The 14,760-nt window shown below is 41.9% G+C and overlaps 1 protein-coding gene across 5 annotated transcripts in view; it reads right to left on the reverse strand.

Moving 5' to 3' along the window:
- The window catches only part of AP1S2 (adaptor related protein complex 1 subunit sigma 2), a 46,591-nt gene that overhangs the window by 16,326 nt on the left and 15,505 nt on the right, over nt 1–14,760 (reverse strand). For all 5 annotated transcript variants that reach the window (XR_005556331.1, XM_039339873.1, XM_039339875.1 and 2 more), the window contains exons 3-4: nt 11,043–11,151; nt 9,821–9,958 (exon numbers count right to left, since the gene is read on the reverse strand). Coding sequence is in view for 4 of the 5 variants with exons in the window: in XM_039339873.1 (XP_039195807.1) it covers nt 9,821–9,958; nt 11,043–11,151 (247 nt within the window). In the remaining variant the exon portion in view is untranslated. The remainder of the gene's footprint in view (nt 1–9,820; nt 9,959–11,042; nt 11,152–14,760) is intronic.

Here is a 14,760-nt window from a genome sequence, read left to right on the forward strand (position 1 = left end):
ATCATTTGTACATATGAGTAGAATTTTACCTTGTGCATAAACATGGCATTATAAAAACTCCTGCTTCTGCAAGTGGTTAACTGTCTACCTGAAGACCTGGCAAAAAAACCCCTGTAACTAATGCTATACAATTTAACATAATAAAGTTGCAGTGAAAAAAGTTATTCACTTCAATATCATATTAAACAAGTTCTTACTAGGGATGATAACATTTTAAAATTAATTTCATTATATTACTAATACTGTTGACAATAATGCCCAAATAAGAAAAAAAAATGTTCTTAATTTATGCTTGTACTTTTATTGATGGGCATTTAGGTGTCATCTCTGTAATGAAATGATGAGCAATGAAGCTCATCAAATAGAGTCAAAAAACAAATCTTTCTTAAGAGGGAAGATTGTACAGTATTAATGAAAAATGTGAGATAAGCAAATTGTTGGGAAATGCCCAGGCAGGCAGGCAGAGAAAAAAAAACAAGGGGGAAATTAGCCTTGAATTGTTGTGCAGCCATAAGAGATCCAAGACTGATCCTTCTCCTCCAAACCCCATGGGAACTTATCTATCTATTCCCAAGGGAAGACAAGCATTCTGGGGAGATTCCTTTATTTTGGCAGAATTCAATAAATCAGTTAGCTTGAACTCTCTGCCTAATTTTGCATAAGAAGTCTTTTATTTTACTGAAGAGGTCATTGAATATAATGTACGTATTATTTACATAAGCAAAGGAATAAAAACATTAATTAAGTAGAGATCAAGCTAAATACTTATTAAAATAATTTTAAATTTTTTAAATTTTAATTTTTTTCTTCTTACCTAAGAGTATCTTATTAATATAGTAGAAATCCAATACAGATATTACATTTCAAGACTCTTGTGATTACAAATACACTTCAGGTAAAAAAAAGGAATATGTATTGTTCCGAAACTCTTAAGTATATAAATCAATTCAGTGACAAATGTTATTACTTTAAAAACATCTTGAGCATCTTAGGGTTAATTCAAGGATTGCGAGGGCAGAGGAATTTGCCACAAGACGTGGTTATTTATTTTTCTAGGAGATCACTTCGTAATAAAATTTTACAGGCTTTTTATAAGCAGAGATTTCAAATTGCAGCTCAAGATGTTAGAATTTTAAAAGAAATACCTTCAAAAATTCTTAGAAAAAGAAAGGATTTTACTTTTTTGGCTGATGAGTTCAAAAAACAACAGGTCCAGTTCAGATGGGAGATATCGGCTGGAATAGTGCTGAATTAAATGCGGGGATGTATTATAGACTTAATATAATTTCAAAGGCAAAAGATTTTTACACTTCTGTTTTGAAGGCGGGCTCTCCATCATCTTCACGACCTGAGATAATAGAAGAAAAGTTGGAAGAGCAGCCGGTTGAAGGTGCTATGTTATTGGATGTAGGAGACATACAGGCTGAACCTCTGCAGCAGTCTCTTGTGACAGAAGATTTTTTAAAGAAACCGAGAATGACTCGTGCAGCCTATAGACATAAGGAAAAAGAACAGCAGAAGGCGGATGTTGGAATAAAGAAAAGGAAATGATGAACTGTTGTAGTAGTTTTTTGAGATAGAAGATGTTTTAAAGGAATAATGAATGATTCGTGTAATATGTAGATGTAAAGAAAAAGAACAATAAATGTTAGTTTAGCTGGTAGTTTGATTTAGTATGCTTTAAAGGAATAGTGAATGACTTGTGTAGTATGTAGATGTAAAGAAAAAGAATAATAGGTGTTGATTTAGTGGAAAAGTTTAAATATTTGGGAGTATATATTATATTTTTTTTTAATTTAAAGTGTATAAAAATAATTATGAGATATTATGGGTAAAGGTGTAAAAGAATTTAAATTCTAATGATCTCTGTTGGGGAGAATTTTAGTGATTAAGATGAATGGTTTGCTAAATCTTTCTAAGTAGGAGGGTATTAATAAATTTATTTAAGGATGGGGGAAAAAAAAAAAACAAAGAGCCAAGTTTATTGAATGTAAGTTTGTTGGTTGGGTTATATTGGAGGGAAAATCTTGTGTTTATTATGTATGAATGGTTGTTTAAAAGAAATATACATCTCGGCATGGAGAAGATGGATAAACCTCGGCGTGGAGAAGATAGATAAATTACATGTAGAATAAATATGGGATTTAATGGATAAATTATGATTAGAGTTGATATGGGATTAAAAAGTATTATTTAGATTATGAATATTTTTTAATTTTTAATTTGGAATTGCTTATATTGTTATTTTTGTTTTTTTTAAAAAAAATTGCTTAAATTTGTTTTGTATTCGAGTTAAAGCACATTATTGATTTTGTTATTTGTATAGTTGGATAAGTTTATTTAGAATTAGCTTGTTTATTGTAACCCTGTAACCAGCTCTGGGAAGTGGGGGGGGAGGGAGGGAGGGGGTTATTCTAGGGGGGGATATTGTTAAAAACTTGTATAAAACTTTTCAATTAAAAAAAACATCTTGAGCAGATGCATCTACAATTAATTTCTGTGAGATTATACAGGAACTGAAGCTACATATTTGTCATGGTTTTACATATAAAATATTTTGGATATTTTTCGTCTATGAAGACTTTTAAAAGGAATATAATACATAGTATTGTTATTTAGTTTACTTTTATTAAATTTCTTATTATAGTTAAGGTGACCAACCGTCCTCCTTTAGGGAGGACAGTCCTCCTTTTGTAAGTTCTGTCCTTCCTCGAAAAGTGTCCTCCTACATGTCCTCCTTTTCGATATTTGAAGACTAATCTGCAGGCCTTTTTTTTCTCATAGAACGCTCAGAACGGCGTTCCTGCACCTTTTTTTGATGGTTTTTTTTTTCAACTTTTGCATGAGCTGTGCTACTCCCCCTACTGGCTTTCAAAAGCCAATAGGAATTGCTGCTGAGCACGCCAAAACACCCAGCCGGCAAACTTTGCACATGTAAGTTGTCTGCAGCGAAGGCAAATTGGAAGAAACTTAGCACCCCTCCCTGCTACCCAACTAGACCATCTCCTAGTTAGTTCCGAAGATACCTGGAGGAGACTGGAGCAGTTTCTCTTGATCTTCGGCTCTGCTAGGACAATAATGGCTGCGGGCGCAAGAGGCAGGGACGGCGGGGGTGCTGCGGGCGGGAGTGTGAGGGGCGGCAGTGGCCGGCTGCCCCCCATGCTGTGGGAGCAGCAGGGCCCTCTCTACATGGGGTTGCGCAGGGTGGGCGATGGTGCTGGCGGGGCGGCTGCAGGTGGAGTGTGTCGATGGCGGGCTGCCCCCCAGGGCCAGAGCCGGCACAGCTGGTGCTTTGGGAGCTGCGGGGCCCACTCTACACGGCATGGCACCGGTGCTGGCGGGGGCGTGGCGGGCGATTGACCTTCCATGGGCCGAGCCAGCTTTTACGATATTTTTTTCTTCAATTTATTTGTGTCCTCCTTTTCATTGTAAAAAAGTTGGTCACCTTATTATAGTTAGCATATTATATAATTAACTTCTTTCTAAATCATTGAGCTATAGAAGTAGGGATTCCTTGGGAATTTTGTAACAATTCCTGACCTCCTATCCTTTCCTTGATTATCCTCACGGCAATAATATTCTTCAGAAGAAGCAACCAGGAAATTTTCTTAGCTACTTCAAGAAAACCTTGAGCATCTTCCCTAAAGCAGACAAACAAGCAATTTTTTTGTCTTTTCTCCTGCCAATATCTGTGATAAGACACTATGTTAATAACTTATATGTGAAAAACTTCCACTTTTTCATTAATATCTATAGTAAATATTTTAAATAAGTAAAGCTTTCAAATAATCAGTTTCTTCTAGAATGGCTAATTACCAAGAAAACTACATTTTATCAGCAAATACAACTAGATGCATTTCTCTTAAATAGCTATATTAAGAATTTCAACTGATAACAGGGATAGAATATGATAAGGGAACAGAAGGGGCGTTGTCTTACCTGAACGCCTTTTCTCAGCATGATGATGTAGAATCCACCGGTGGGTAATTTCAGCCTTCCTGCTCAGAAGAGACTAAGTCAGAACTTGAGCCACGCCTCCCTCTGGGTGTGTCTTCCCAGTTTTTGATGAGGCGAAGTATCCATGACGAAGTCTGGCGCAATGGTTCCAATAATCCATGACACCTGCCTAGACTGCCTCAAAGGAAGGGTGTGGATTCTACATCATCATGCTGAGAAAAGGCGTTCAGGTAAGACAACGCCCCTTCTCCAGCATGATGAGTGTAGAATCCACCGGTGGGACATACCAAAGCCGCTCATGTCCCTACGGGGAGGGAAAAGTCTAGGCTTGTGTCCCCTGAGAAGAAACTACTTGCTGAAGAACCCGTCTACCAAATGCAGCGCCCACCGCTGCAAATCTATCAATCTTGTAATGTTTGACAGATGAGGACAGGGAGGACCACATCGCTGCCCTGTAGATCTCCTCGATCGAAGCCTGGGTGGACCAGGCCGCTGATGCAGCTGCGCTATGCATCGAGTGAGCTGTGATGTGTGTAGGAACTGGAAGTGACTGAAAAAGATAAGCCCGAGCGATACATGCTCTGATCCACCTATCAATGGTCGAAGAGGAGACTTTCTGACCCATGGCGGAGGGCCGAAAGACACGAACGAAGCCTCTGACTTGCGAAAGGCCGAGGTTCGCTTGACATCATGTCTCAAAACCCTGCGCACATCCAACTTATGCCACTGTCTTCCAAACAATGTGAAGGATTAGGACAACAGTTTGGAAGAACCAGATCCTGGGACCTATGAAACCATGTATTAACCTTTGGAGTGAAGGAAGGGTCCAATCTAAGGACCACCCTATCCTCAAAAAGGTACACAGATCACTCCTGAGAGTGAGGCCATTTCTGAAATCCTCCTGGCTGAATTGATAGCTACGAGGAATGCCACTTTCAAGGAAAGAAAATGAAGAGAACAAGACCTGAGAGGGTCAAACGGAGGAGAGGGTAAAGCTTGTAACACCCTAGGCAAGTCCCGAGATGGATAGCGATGTACCGCAGGTGGTCTAGCATTAGCCGCCCCTTTCAGATATGTACTAACCACCGGGTGTTGTGATAGAGGAACCAAGTTGTCACAGGTAAGACCCGTTGACAAGGCCGCAACCTGCCTGCCGATAGTGTTAGGCGATAAGCCCTTATTTAAACCTCCCAGCAGATATTCCAATATGTTAGGAATGGTGACTGAAAGCGGCCTGATCTGTTGCTTAGTGCACCACGTGCAGAAGTTCCTCCACGTGGCGTCATAAATCCTACTGGTCGAGGGGCGCCTTGAGGCTTGAATCATCGAGATCACCCCAGATGAATAGGATTGCCTAGCTAAACTCTCCCGCTCAAGTGCCAGACGGCCAACTGGAGCCACTATGGATCTGGATGTTGAAGAGTCCCCTGGCTGAGAGCCACTCAGTCCGGGGGAATCCTCCACGGTGGCAAGAGTGATAGATAGCCTGTAACAACGGAAGGAGAGAAAAAACTTAAGGCAGTCCTCCCGGCCACTTGCACCAGAGGGTGTCCGTTCCCTCCACCCCCCGTGTCAGAAACCTGGTGAAGAACGTGGGGAGTTGGGCATTCATCGGGGAGGCAAAGAAATCCAGATGCAGATGACCAAACCTGATCAAGATTTCTCTAAACAATACCGGTTCCAGGTGCCACTCCGATTGGTATACTGTGACCCTGCTCAGGGAACCTGCTTGTCATTTGCCTCCCCCGATATGTGCTCCGCCCTGATAGAACCCAGGGTGGATTCTACCCACAGGCCTAGATTTAAGGCCTCCTGCATGAGTGACCAGGCCCGTGTCCCTCCCTATTTGTTGACATGAGCCTTGGCTGCAACCTTGTCTGTCAGAGTCAAGACGTGCTTTCCCAACACTAGGGAGGAAAACCAGCAGAGTGCTAAGTGGATGGCTCTGAGTTCAAGCCAATTTATGTTGTGGTCTAGATCCGACCGGGACCAATGTCCCTGAGCCAGATAAGTCTCAAGATGAGCACCCCAACTGAACACACTGGCATCTGTGGTCAAGGTGAGCCTGGGAGGCTCCTTGAAAATGGCTCCTTCGGCCATGGCGGAGGTAGCCCACCATAAGAAAGATGACAGAGTATGGTGAGGAACCCTGACCTTTCTGGTGGAAGCAATGAGGTTCCATTTCTGGAAGGGAAGGAGGAACCACTGAAGGCTTCTGGAGTGAAGTCTGGCCCATGGGACGATCCCCATGCAAGAAACCATCCTTCCCAGGAATTGAGACAGCAGGACCAATGGCCCTGTTTTCTCTCTCCGAGCCTGATGTACGAGTCTTCGGATGCTGACCCGACACTCCTGTGAAAGATAAACTTTGCAAGGATCTGAATCTATTATCGCCCTTAGATGAAGGAAGCGCCTTGTGGGGGCCATGTGACTCTTCTGAATTTCACTGAGAACCCGTGAACTTGAAGCGTATGTATCATGATTTCCAGGTCTGACTGAGCTGACTGGAAAGAGCTGGACTGCACGAGGCTATCGTCCAGATAGCATTGCACGTGCACTGGCCTCATCCTGAGGTAAGCCGCCAATACTGCCAAATCTTTGTGAAGACCCCTGGGACAGAAGAGAGATGAAAAGGAAGGGCCCTGTATGGGTAATGCCAATGCTCATAACAAAACCGCAGAAACCTGCGATGTTCTGGAAGTATTGGTATGTGTAAGTATGCCTCTGTAAGGTCTATGGAGGAGAGAAAGTCCCCTTTTTGGATGCTGGCCAAGATGGACCTTTAGGGTCTGCATCTTGAACCTTCTGTAGGTCAGAAAGTGATTCAGACCCTTTAAGTCCAATATCGCCCTCTATCCCCCGAAGGCTTTGGGAACCCCGAACAGAATGGAGTAAAATCCCTCTCCTCTCCGATCTCATGAGATAAGTTCTATGGCCTCGATTTCTAATAAATGGGAGATGGCCGTGGCTACTAGCTCTGCCTTGGTTGTGTTTGCGATACTGGGCACTGTACGAAACGATCTGGGGGAGGAGAGTAAAACTCTAGAGAGAGACCGTATCTTATGGCCTCCCTGACCCAAGAGTCTGTGGTGGAGACCTCCCAGACGTCGCTGAACAGTGTCAGGCGACCCCCATGGGGGAGTCCTCCTTGGCGACACTTGGACCGCCTGTAGGCTCTGCCTTCAGAGCCTCATCCATATCCCCTGGAATTGCAGAAGTGGAAAAAACAGAGAGGTTAGAGGAGTGTCCACAGCAGGCACCTCTAAAAGGGACTCAAAAGAAGAGGAAATGTTGTAAAGTTTCTTTTCTGTGCTATCGGGAGATGGTGATGTGGCCAGAGATGACCACTGTTCCTCTACCGTAGTACTGCTAGAGGATAACACAAATTGCATATATTCATGGTGCATGAATGCCTGAAACTGCCTTTCAGACCATATATTTCGTTGTTTCATAGAACTAGCCCCAACCTCCATTGGGACATACGTTGCCTCAGGACCAGGCTGTATAGAAGAAGAGGAGGAGCGAGGGGGACCAACCTGTTCAATTTCCCCCTGAGAAGACCATGCCCGAGGGGCATCCTGGGAAGGCGCAAATGGAGGCTCAAATGGAGAAGTGTCCAATGGAATGGGGGGAACCACTTCAGCTTCACTGGAGCTGAGCCTTTGGGCTTTGGAGAATTCCCTCTCCAGCGCCTGATGTCTCCTCGAGGTCTCTCGCTTGGCTGCCTTTGGGTCTCTTTGGTGGATAAGTATTTTGTCTTGGCTTCTCCCCCCCGCACCCATATCAGTTGATCTGTGATTTGTTTGTGCAGGGGAAATACCAGAGCCCTGGTATGCCTGGGCGAGGAACTGTCTGCCATTGCAGTCTGGATAATCCGGGTAGGAGATATCCAGAAGTGGGGGGAAACCCAAACACGCAGATCAAGTTGTCAGAGATGGAAAACCAATCCTCGCTCTGAACAACAGCAATGGCAAAGGACAGCCAGACAGTTCCCTAGAACTGCCTGTCTAGGCCTTGTGGCAAAGTACCACAGACTAATTGGAACAGGTGGTTCTGAAATAAAATTCCCTTTTGCTCCACTCACACAGGATAAGTACCTGGACCTCAATGAGTAGTTATAGCAATATTACAGGTATTAAGGATAAGTACCTGGACCTCAATGAGTAGTTAGAATAATAATACAAATACAACGAGGCAACCACAATTGGATCTCCTGATAACACTCCAAGTTATCCTGAGATGATATTAAATGTTTCCCCCCGGCACAGGCCGGACACAGCAGGCCAAGGCAATAATCAAGGCAGGCCCCAATAGATCACAGAGGAACGCAAGGTCCCTACAAAATGGCGGCAGTGCCTGATGGCCTTCTCAAAATGGCGGCCGCAACTGAGCACACAGTCAAAATGGCAGCTGCGCCCTTACAGTGCCTCTTAAAATGGCGACAAGCTGAAAGAAGGGGAAGAGAAGTAACGAAGCCCCTGCTAGGGAAAGGCTTTTAGAAATCCGCCAAATTAAGCAAAGCCCTCTTCGCCCCGTTCGTAAAAGGCACTTGCTGTTTGTTGCGCAGCCTCTGCTGCGATCCGAAACTGCTAGCTTCAGAGAGAGCCTTGTGGCCTTGATGAAAATCGTAAAAGAAGAAAACCTCCGGTCTGTCAGAGCTCTGGAAAGGCTCCGTTCGCCGCAAGCCAGCTGGCCGGCTGATCTGTGCTCCCGCTGATCCTCTTGATTAGGCTGAAAGCCCCACCCGAGAATGGCCTGCAGCTTTCGCACAGGGCCTGTTAGGCTCGAAGCCAAAAGGCCTGATTAAGTATCCAACAGCAAATTGGGCCAAATGAATCCAAAGTTAAAAAAGGAAATAAATTCAATTAAAAGCCAAGTAACCTAGTCTAACTAACGAGCCACAAATTCTGCGCCCTACTGAGCCTGAGACTAAGTCAAAAACTGGGAAGACACACCCAGAGGGAGGCGTGGCTAAAGTTCTGACTTAGTCTCTTCTGAGCAGGAAGGCTGAAATTACCCACTGGTGAATTCTACACTCATCATGCTGGAGAATAAAATAAATGCATCTATTAACATATCCCATGTACTGCTAGCAAAAAAAATCCCAATTGTTTCTATTTACATAGCAAGCCAAGCACAATTTCCCTAAAGCAACATACAAAACTGACTTTGCTAACGTGATACAGCTATACTCAAAATTATTTTACCACAATATATCAATATAAGTATTATTATATTACAGTTTAAAGAGTATAGGTATAAAAGAATGATGAAAAGGCATTATTTACTTCTCTGTCACACTTAGATAAACAAGAAAAACATTTCCTAAATTAATAAAAAAATAAAGAAATATATTTTAGCTACTATATTAACATCCAAGTTCAAATTTTAAATCACTTTAGGCCAAGGGGTTTTAGGCACTACAGGCCAGAAAAACTAGAAGTTATGAAATAATTAGCAGTTCAGATATAGTTCCAATCCAATCCACTTACTACTCATCAAATTACATTAGCTATAACAAAATGACTTTTTTAAAAAACACTTAATAATAGCAATGACCACAAGTGTTTTAAAAAGGATCTAATTTTTGGATTTCAACAATGAAAAGCAAAGAGACATATAAGTATAACAAAATTATTCAATCATTCAATTAATTAAAAAAGACGGAATATAAGTTGAACAGAGAAGTGGCTAAATCCATACGAATACAATTATGTAGCAGCATAAAATATACAAAAAATAAAAGCATTATGTGTTAGAAGTTATTAAAAGCTTTTTCGCAACTTGGAAGAAATGGAAAAAAAATAATGTGTATCAGCCCAGCATGCTGGTGTGCTTTAACAAAGAAACAAAAATTGTATACCTCTTGTAATAGATCTGCCTGTTCAATGGCTTTAAGAACATTTTTCTTGGAGGTCTCTTGAACTTCTCCTCCCAAGAGGAATTCATCCAAAATAAAATAAGCCTTCTCAAAATTAAAGATGATATCAAGTTCACAGACCTAGAAAATATTAAAAAAGAAAGATGCAATGCCCAAAAAGGAGTTCTCTGCAACCATCTATGGAATGCTTCCCTTCCAGAACTATGAATGACCACTACCCTGGCAACACTGTTGACATTTTATAAACTAGCCAAAGTATTTTGTCTCTGTGCATTCAGTCCTTAATTAGCTTATTTATGGCTCACTGATTAGCTATTTATTTTTAATACATTAGTTTATTTATTGATTACATCTATTTGATATTTACTGATGTTAATATCTTAATGGTAATATTGCATTTTTAATTTGACTGTTAGCCTGATCAGCATCTGCAGAATCTTGGGTAGCCTACAGTGCTACATAAATTAATTTTTGTATTACCAATTTTGGACAAAATAAAGGGAGAAAATAATGAATATATGAGTAAACTAGCATTTTAAAGACAACATGCAGAATAACTATGAACTAGTCCTCTTTGCAAAAAATGTCCTTTATTCCTTTAATCGTCTTTAGCCACAAGATACAATGAAAAGCACTCATGGGATTATTACTGTGCTCGCAAGCTCTATGGCCATCTAACTTTAAAAAAAATTAAATTAAAAAGTTAAATAAAGAGTTGCAAACCAAGGCACCAGTCTGTAACAAATTTGCAGTAATCTCTTTGAATACACAGAGTTTCCTAGGGGTAAAGCGTTGGAGATTTGGAGGGAGCTACTGGGTACCAATTTAAATTGGTAGTGTTATGTAATTGGTCATATTCATTTTGATGACATTTTGTGAACAGGCTATTTTTTCAATGTACACTGCATATTTTCAAATTCAAAAATGTTAAATTTTCTGCCATGAAAATATAGAAAAATATCTCATCCTACAACAGAGATTTCCCTGAAGAAGAATTCAGAATAGTATTTTCTCTGGTTTCTTTCTGTCCCACCAGGTAACCACTACTTTTTATGCTGTTTTATGGAATCCTGATTTTATTGATGGGCTTTATTCAAGTGTCAGAGAGAAAAATCTTTCTGCTACTTCTCTTTTCCACTGAGAACCAATGAAACTACCTCTGAGATTTTCAAAAACTAGAAAAAAAATACAGGGAATAACTTACACTTCCAAAATATTTATCAAGTAATTCTACATAACGATGAATTATTTCCAAGGTTATCAACTCATTATCCTGATCTTCAATGGCACAGCAGAAATAGAGGCTTGCATACCTGTAAGACACATATTTAATTTAGTAGGGACATGACAGACTTTTGCAATCTTAACTATGTTCAATAACAGTTTAACAAAAATGTTCAATCTTTAAAATAAAATTAAAATGTCATAATTGGAGAAATTGACAATAAAATGTTAGACTTAGTATTTAAAAGTAAACTTAAGGTAACTATGAACTAGTAAAAATGCTTTTAAAATCCCCTTCACTTTTTTAAAATATTGGTTGTGAAGTATGGTTGTTCAGAACAAGAAAGTTTGTTGAAAAGTTTCTGATCTCTTCTAGAGAGGTGAGTTTTTATTCTCATCATAATTTAAATTACCAGATTGCCTTTTTGTGAGATGAACAGTAATACAAATTTGATTAATAAATACATCTTACAAAAGGGTGTGTGCCCAACAATTGATGGCCAAATGAAAACAATAATATAGAAAAGCACATTAATTAATTTACTGTACAGTACAACTTTCTGTTTCTACTTATAACCCAAACTACAAAAAAGGAGGTTTAGATGGTCAAAGCCAGAAGAAACAAGGGGAAGGGTAGTTATGACATCAAGAAAAGCAGCCATAAAAGTATGGCATTAAAAGTTGTATAATTGTAAGAATTTTCAAAGGGGTCAGTTATACTTTCATTACTAATCTGACCCATTGGGAAGAACAATGGGGATCAAAGACAAGAGCAGCTACCCTGTTCTTTTTATACATGTTCCTCAATGGTGCCCACAATAATGCCGATAAGCCAAAAGAAGAATTTGCACCACAATACTGCTTTTTTCTTCAAAAAATGATGAAATATTTCCTCTTATGTTTTCAGGAACACTCAATTTCATTGTTTCTGTATATACTTATTTATTTATTTTATTTATTTTTAAAATTTATATGCCGCCCAATCCCTAGGGACTCAGGGCGGCGTACAAAATTAAAACAATAAATATAACAATAAACAGTAAAATAAGTACATTCATACAGCATGTCCCAATTGTATCCCGCCCCCCCCCCCGGGGACATCAACCCCAGGCCTGCCGGAACAGGAGAGTTTTAATGCTTTCTTAAAGGCTGGCAAGGTGGGAGCAGTTCGAATCTCGGGGGGAAGTTGATTCCACCAGGTCGGAGCCACCACAGAAAAGGCCCTTCCCCGAGGGCCCACCAGCTGACATTGTCTGGCCAATGGGACTTGAAGGAGGCCCAATCTGTGGGACCTCACCAGTCTCTGGGAACTATGCGGCAGTATGCGGTCCTGTAAGTAACCTGGTCCTAAGCCATGAAGGGCTTTAAAGGTGATAACCAACACCTTGAATTGTGTCCGGAGACCCACAGGAAGCCAGTGCAGCTCGCGGAGGATAGGTGACACGTGGGTGTACCTTGGCGCACCCACAATCACTCTCGCAGCTGCATTCTGAACCAACTGCAGCCTCAGAACGCTCTTCAATGTAGAGCGCATTACAGTAATCCAGTCTTGAGTGACAAGGGCATGAGTGACCGTGAGTAGAGCCTCCCGGTCCAAATAAGGCTGCAACTGGTGCATCAAGCGAACCTGGGCAAAGGTCCCCCTGGCCACAGCCGATAGATGTTGTTCCAAATTTAGCTGTGAGTCCAGGAGGACACCCAAGTTGCGTGCCTGCACTGAGGTAAATTTACCCCCCCCCCAGGACTAATGATGGACCATCAAGATGACCCTTGGGGGGCAAGACCCAGAGCCACTCGGTCTTGTCAGGATTGAGTCTAAGCCTGTTCACCCCCATCCAGACCCTCACATCTTCCAGGCACCAGCACATCACGTCGACTGCTTCACTGAAAGGACACGGGGTGGAGATATACAATTGGGTATCATCCGCATACTGATGATATCTCACCCGTGTCGCCGAATGATCTCACCCAGCGGTTTCATGTAGATGTTAAAAAGGAGGGGGGACAGGACCGAGCCCTGAGGCACCCCATAATCGAGGCAGCTAGGGGTCAATCTCTGTCCACCCGCCAACACCGACTGCGACCTGTCAGAGAGGTAGGAGGAGAACCACCGCAATACGGTGCCGCCCACCCCCACCTCTCCGAGACAACGCAGAAGGATACCATGGTTGATGGCATTGAAAGCTGCTGAGAGGTCAAGAAGCACCAAGATAGAGGAATGACCCCTATCCTGGGCTCGCCAGAGGTCATCGGTCAGTGCGACCAAAGCAGTCTCAGTGCTGTAGCCGGGCCTGAAACCAGATTGAAAAGGGTCCAGATAATTAGTTTCATCCAAGGATCGCAAGAGTTGGGACGCCACCACCTTCTCTACAACCTTCCCCACAAAGGGGAGGTTGGAGACAGGACGAAAGTTCTTCAAAACATCTGGGTCCAGGGAAGGCTTTTTGAGGAGGGGCCTCACCACCGCTTCCTTCAAAGGTTGCGGGAAAGACCCCTCCATCAAGGAGGCGTTGATTATCGCCTGGAGCCAGCCTCGTGTCACCTCCCTACTGGCAGAAACCAGCCAGGAGGGGCATGGGTCCAATAAGCAGGTGGCGGCATTCATTGCCCTCACAGCCTTGTCCACTTCATCAGGGGTCACAGGCTCAAACTCGCTCCAGATAACATGACTAAGACCAGCCCCCGGCATCTCGGCTGGCACTGCCCAGTCGGAGTCCAGATCTCTCTGAATCTGAGCGATTTTGTCCGAGAGAAACTGAACAAACTCCTCAGCTCACCCCTGCAAGGGTTCCTCCACCTCCTCCACTTTAAGAAGGGAGTGGGTCACCCTAAACAAGGCGGCCGGGCGAGATTCTGCGGACACAATAAGTGCGGAAAAGTGAACACGCTTTGCCTCCCTTATCGCCACTAAATAAGTCCTAAGATAGGCTCTTAATAGTGATCGGTCAGATTCAGAGTTACTGGCCCTCCAACGTTGCTCTAGACGTCTCTTGTGGCGCTTCATCTCCCGGAGCTCCTCAGTAAACCAAGGCGCCCTCCAGGGACCACTACCACAGAGAAGTCGCAAAGGCGCAAATACTCTTTCAGTCTGACTTTGAGAAGAAGTGTGTTTAACTGAGAGTTTTGAAATACAAACATCCAAAAAGGCAAATATAGCTTTGCTTCCACAAACAAGATAAAAATTAAACATGGTAGAAATTTTTGCATGGTTATTACACAAGGACTATGAAAACCTTAATGTAGCAATCTTAGGAGACAATCTTTCATCAGTTTCTTAGTGCTGACTTATATAAGTTATAAGTTAAGGCATATAAACCATTTCTAAAAATTTCAAACTGCATAAAAATTTGTCTTCAGCACATATTTATATGAGTTATTTAGTCTTTCTGAAATAGAATGTTACATAAATTGGGAAGAGTCTATGTATCAATACGGAAGTACACTTTTTTCCCCACACAGTGATGATGTATATATTGCAGCTTTATTAAAACAGCTCTTCAGGTTATAGTTAGTTAGGTATTTTACATAATTAGTTCTCACATTATGTTCCACTGACTATTTGATTATTACATTGTTTTGGAGTCTGTGAAACACTTTGATCATCACTGAAAAAACATAAATCATTGAGTTCTTTATTTCACATGAAAATATATGGCTACAGCATGGCAATAAACAAAAAAAACATTGCTATTCTGTTT

This window comes from Crotalus tigris, unplaced genomic scaffold, assembly GCF_016545835.1.
Source record: "Crotalus tigris isolate CLP2741 ecotype Arizona unplaced genomic scaffold, ASM1654583v1 scf7180000017740.3459589, whole genome shotgun sequence".
Taxonomy (NCBI): Eukaryota; Metazoa; Chordata; class Lepidosauria; order Squamata; family Viperidae; genus Crotalus; species Crotalus tigris.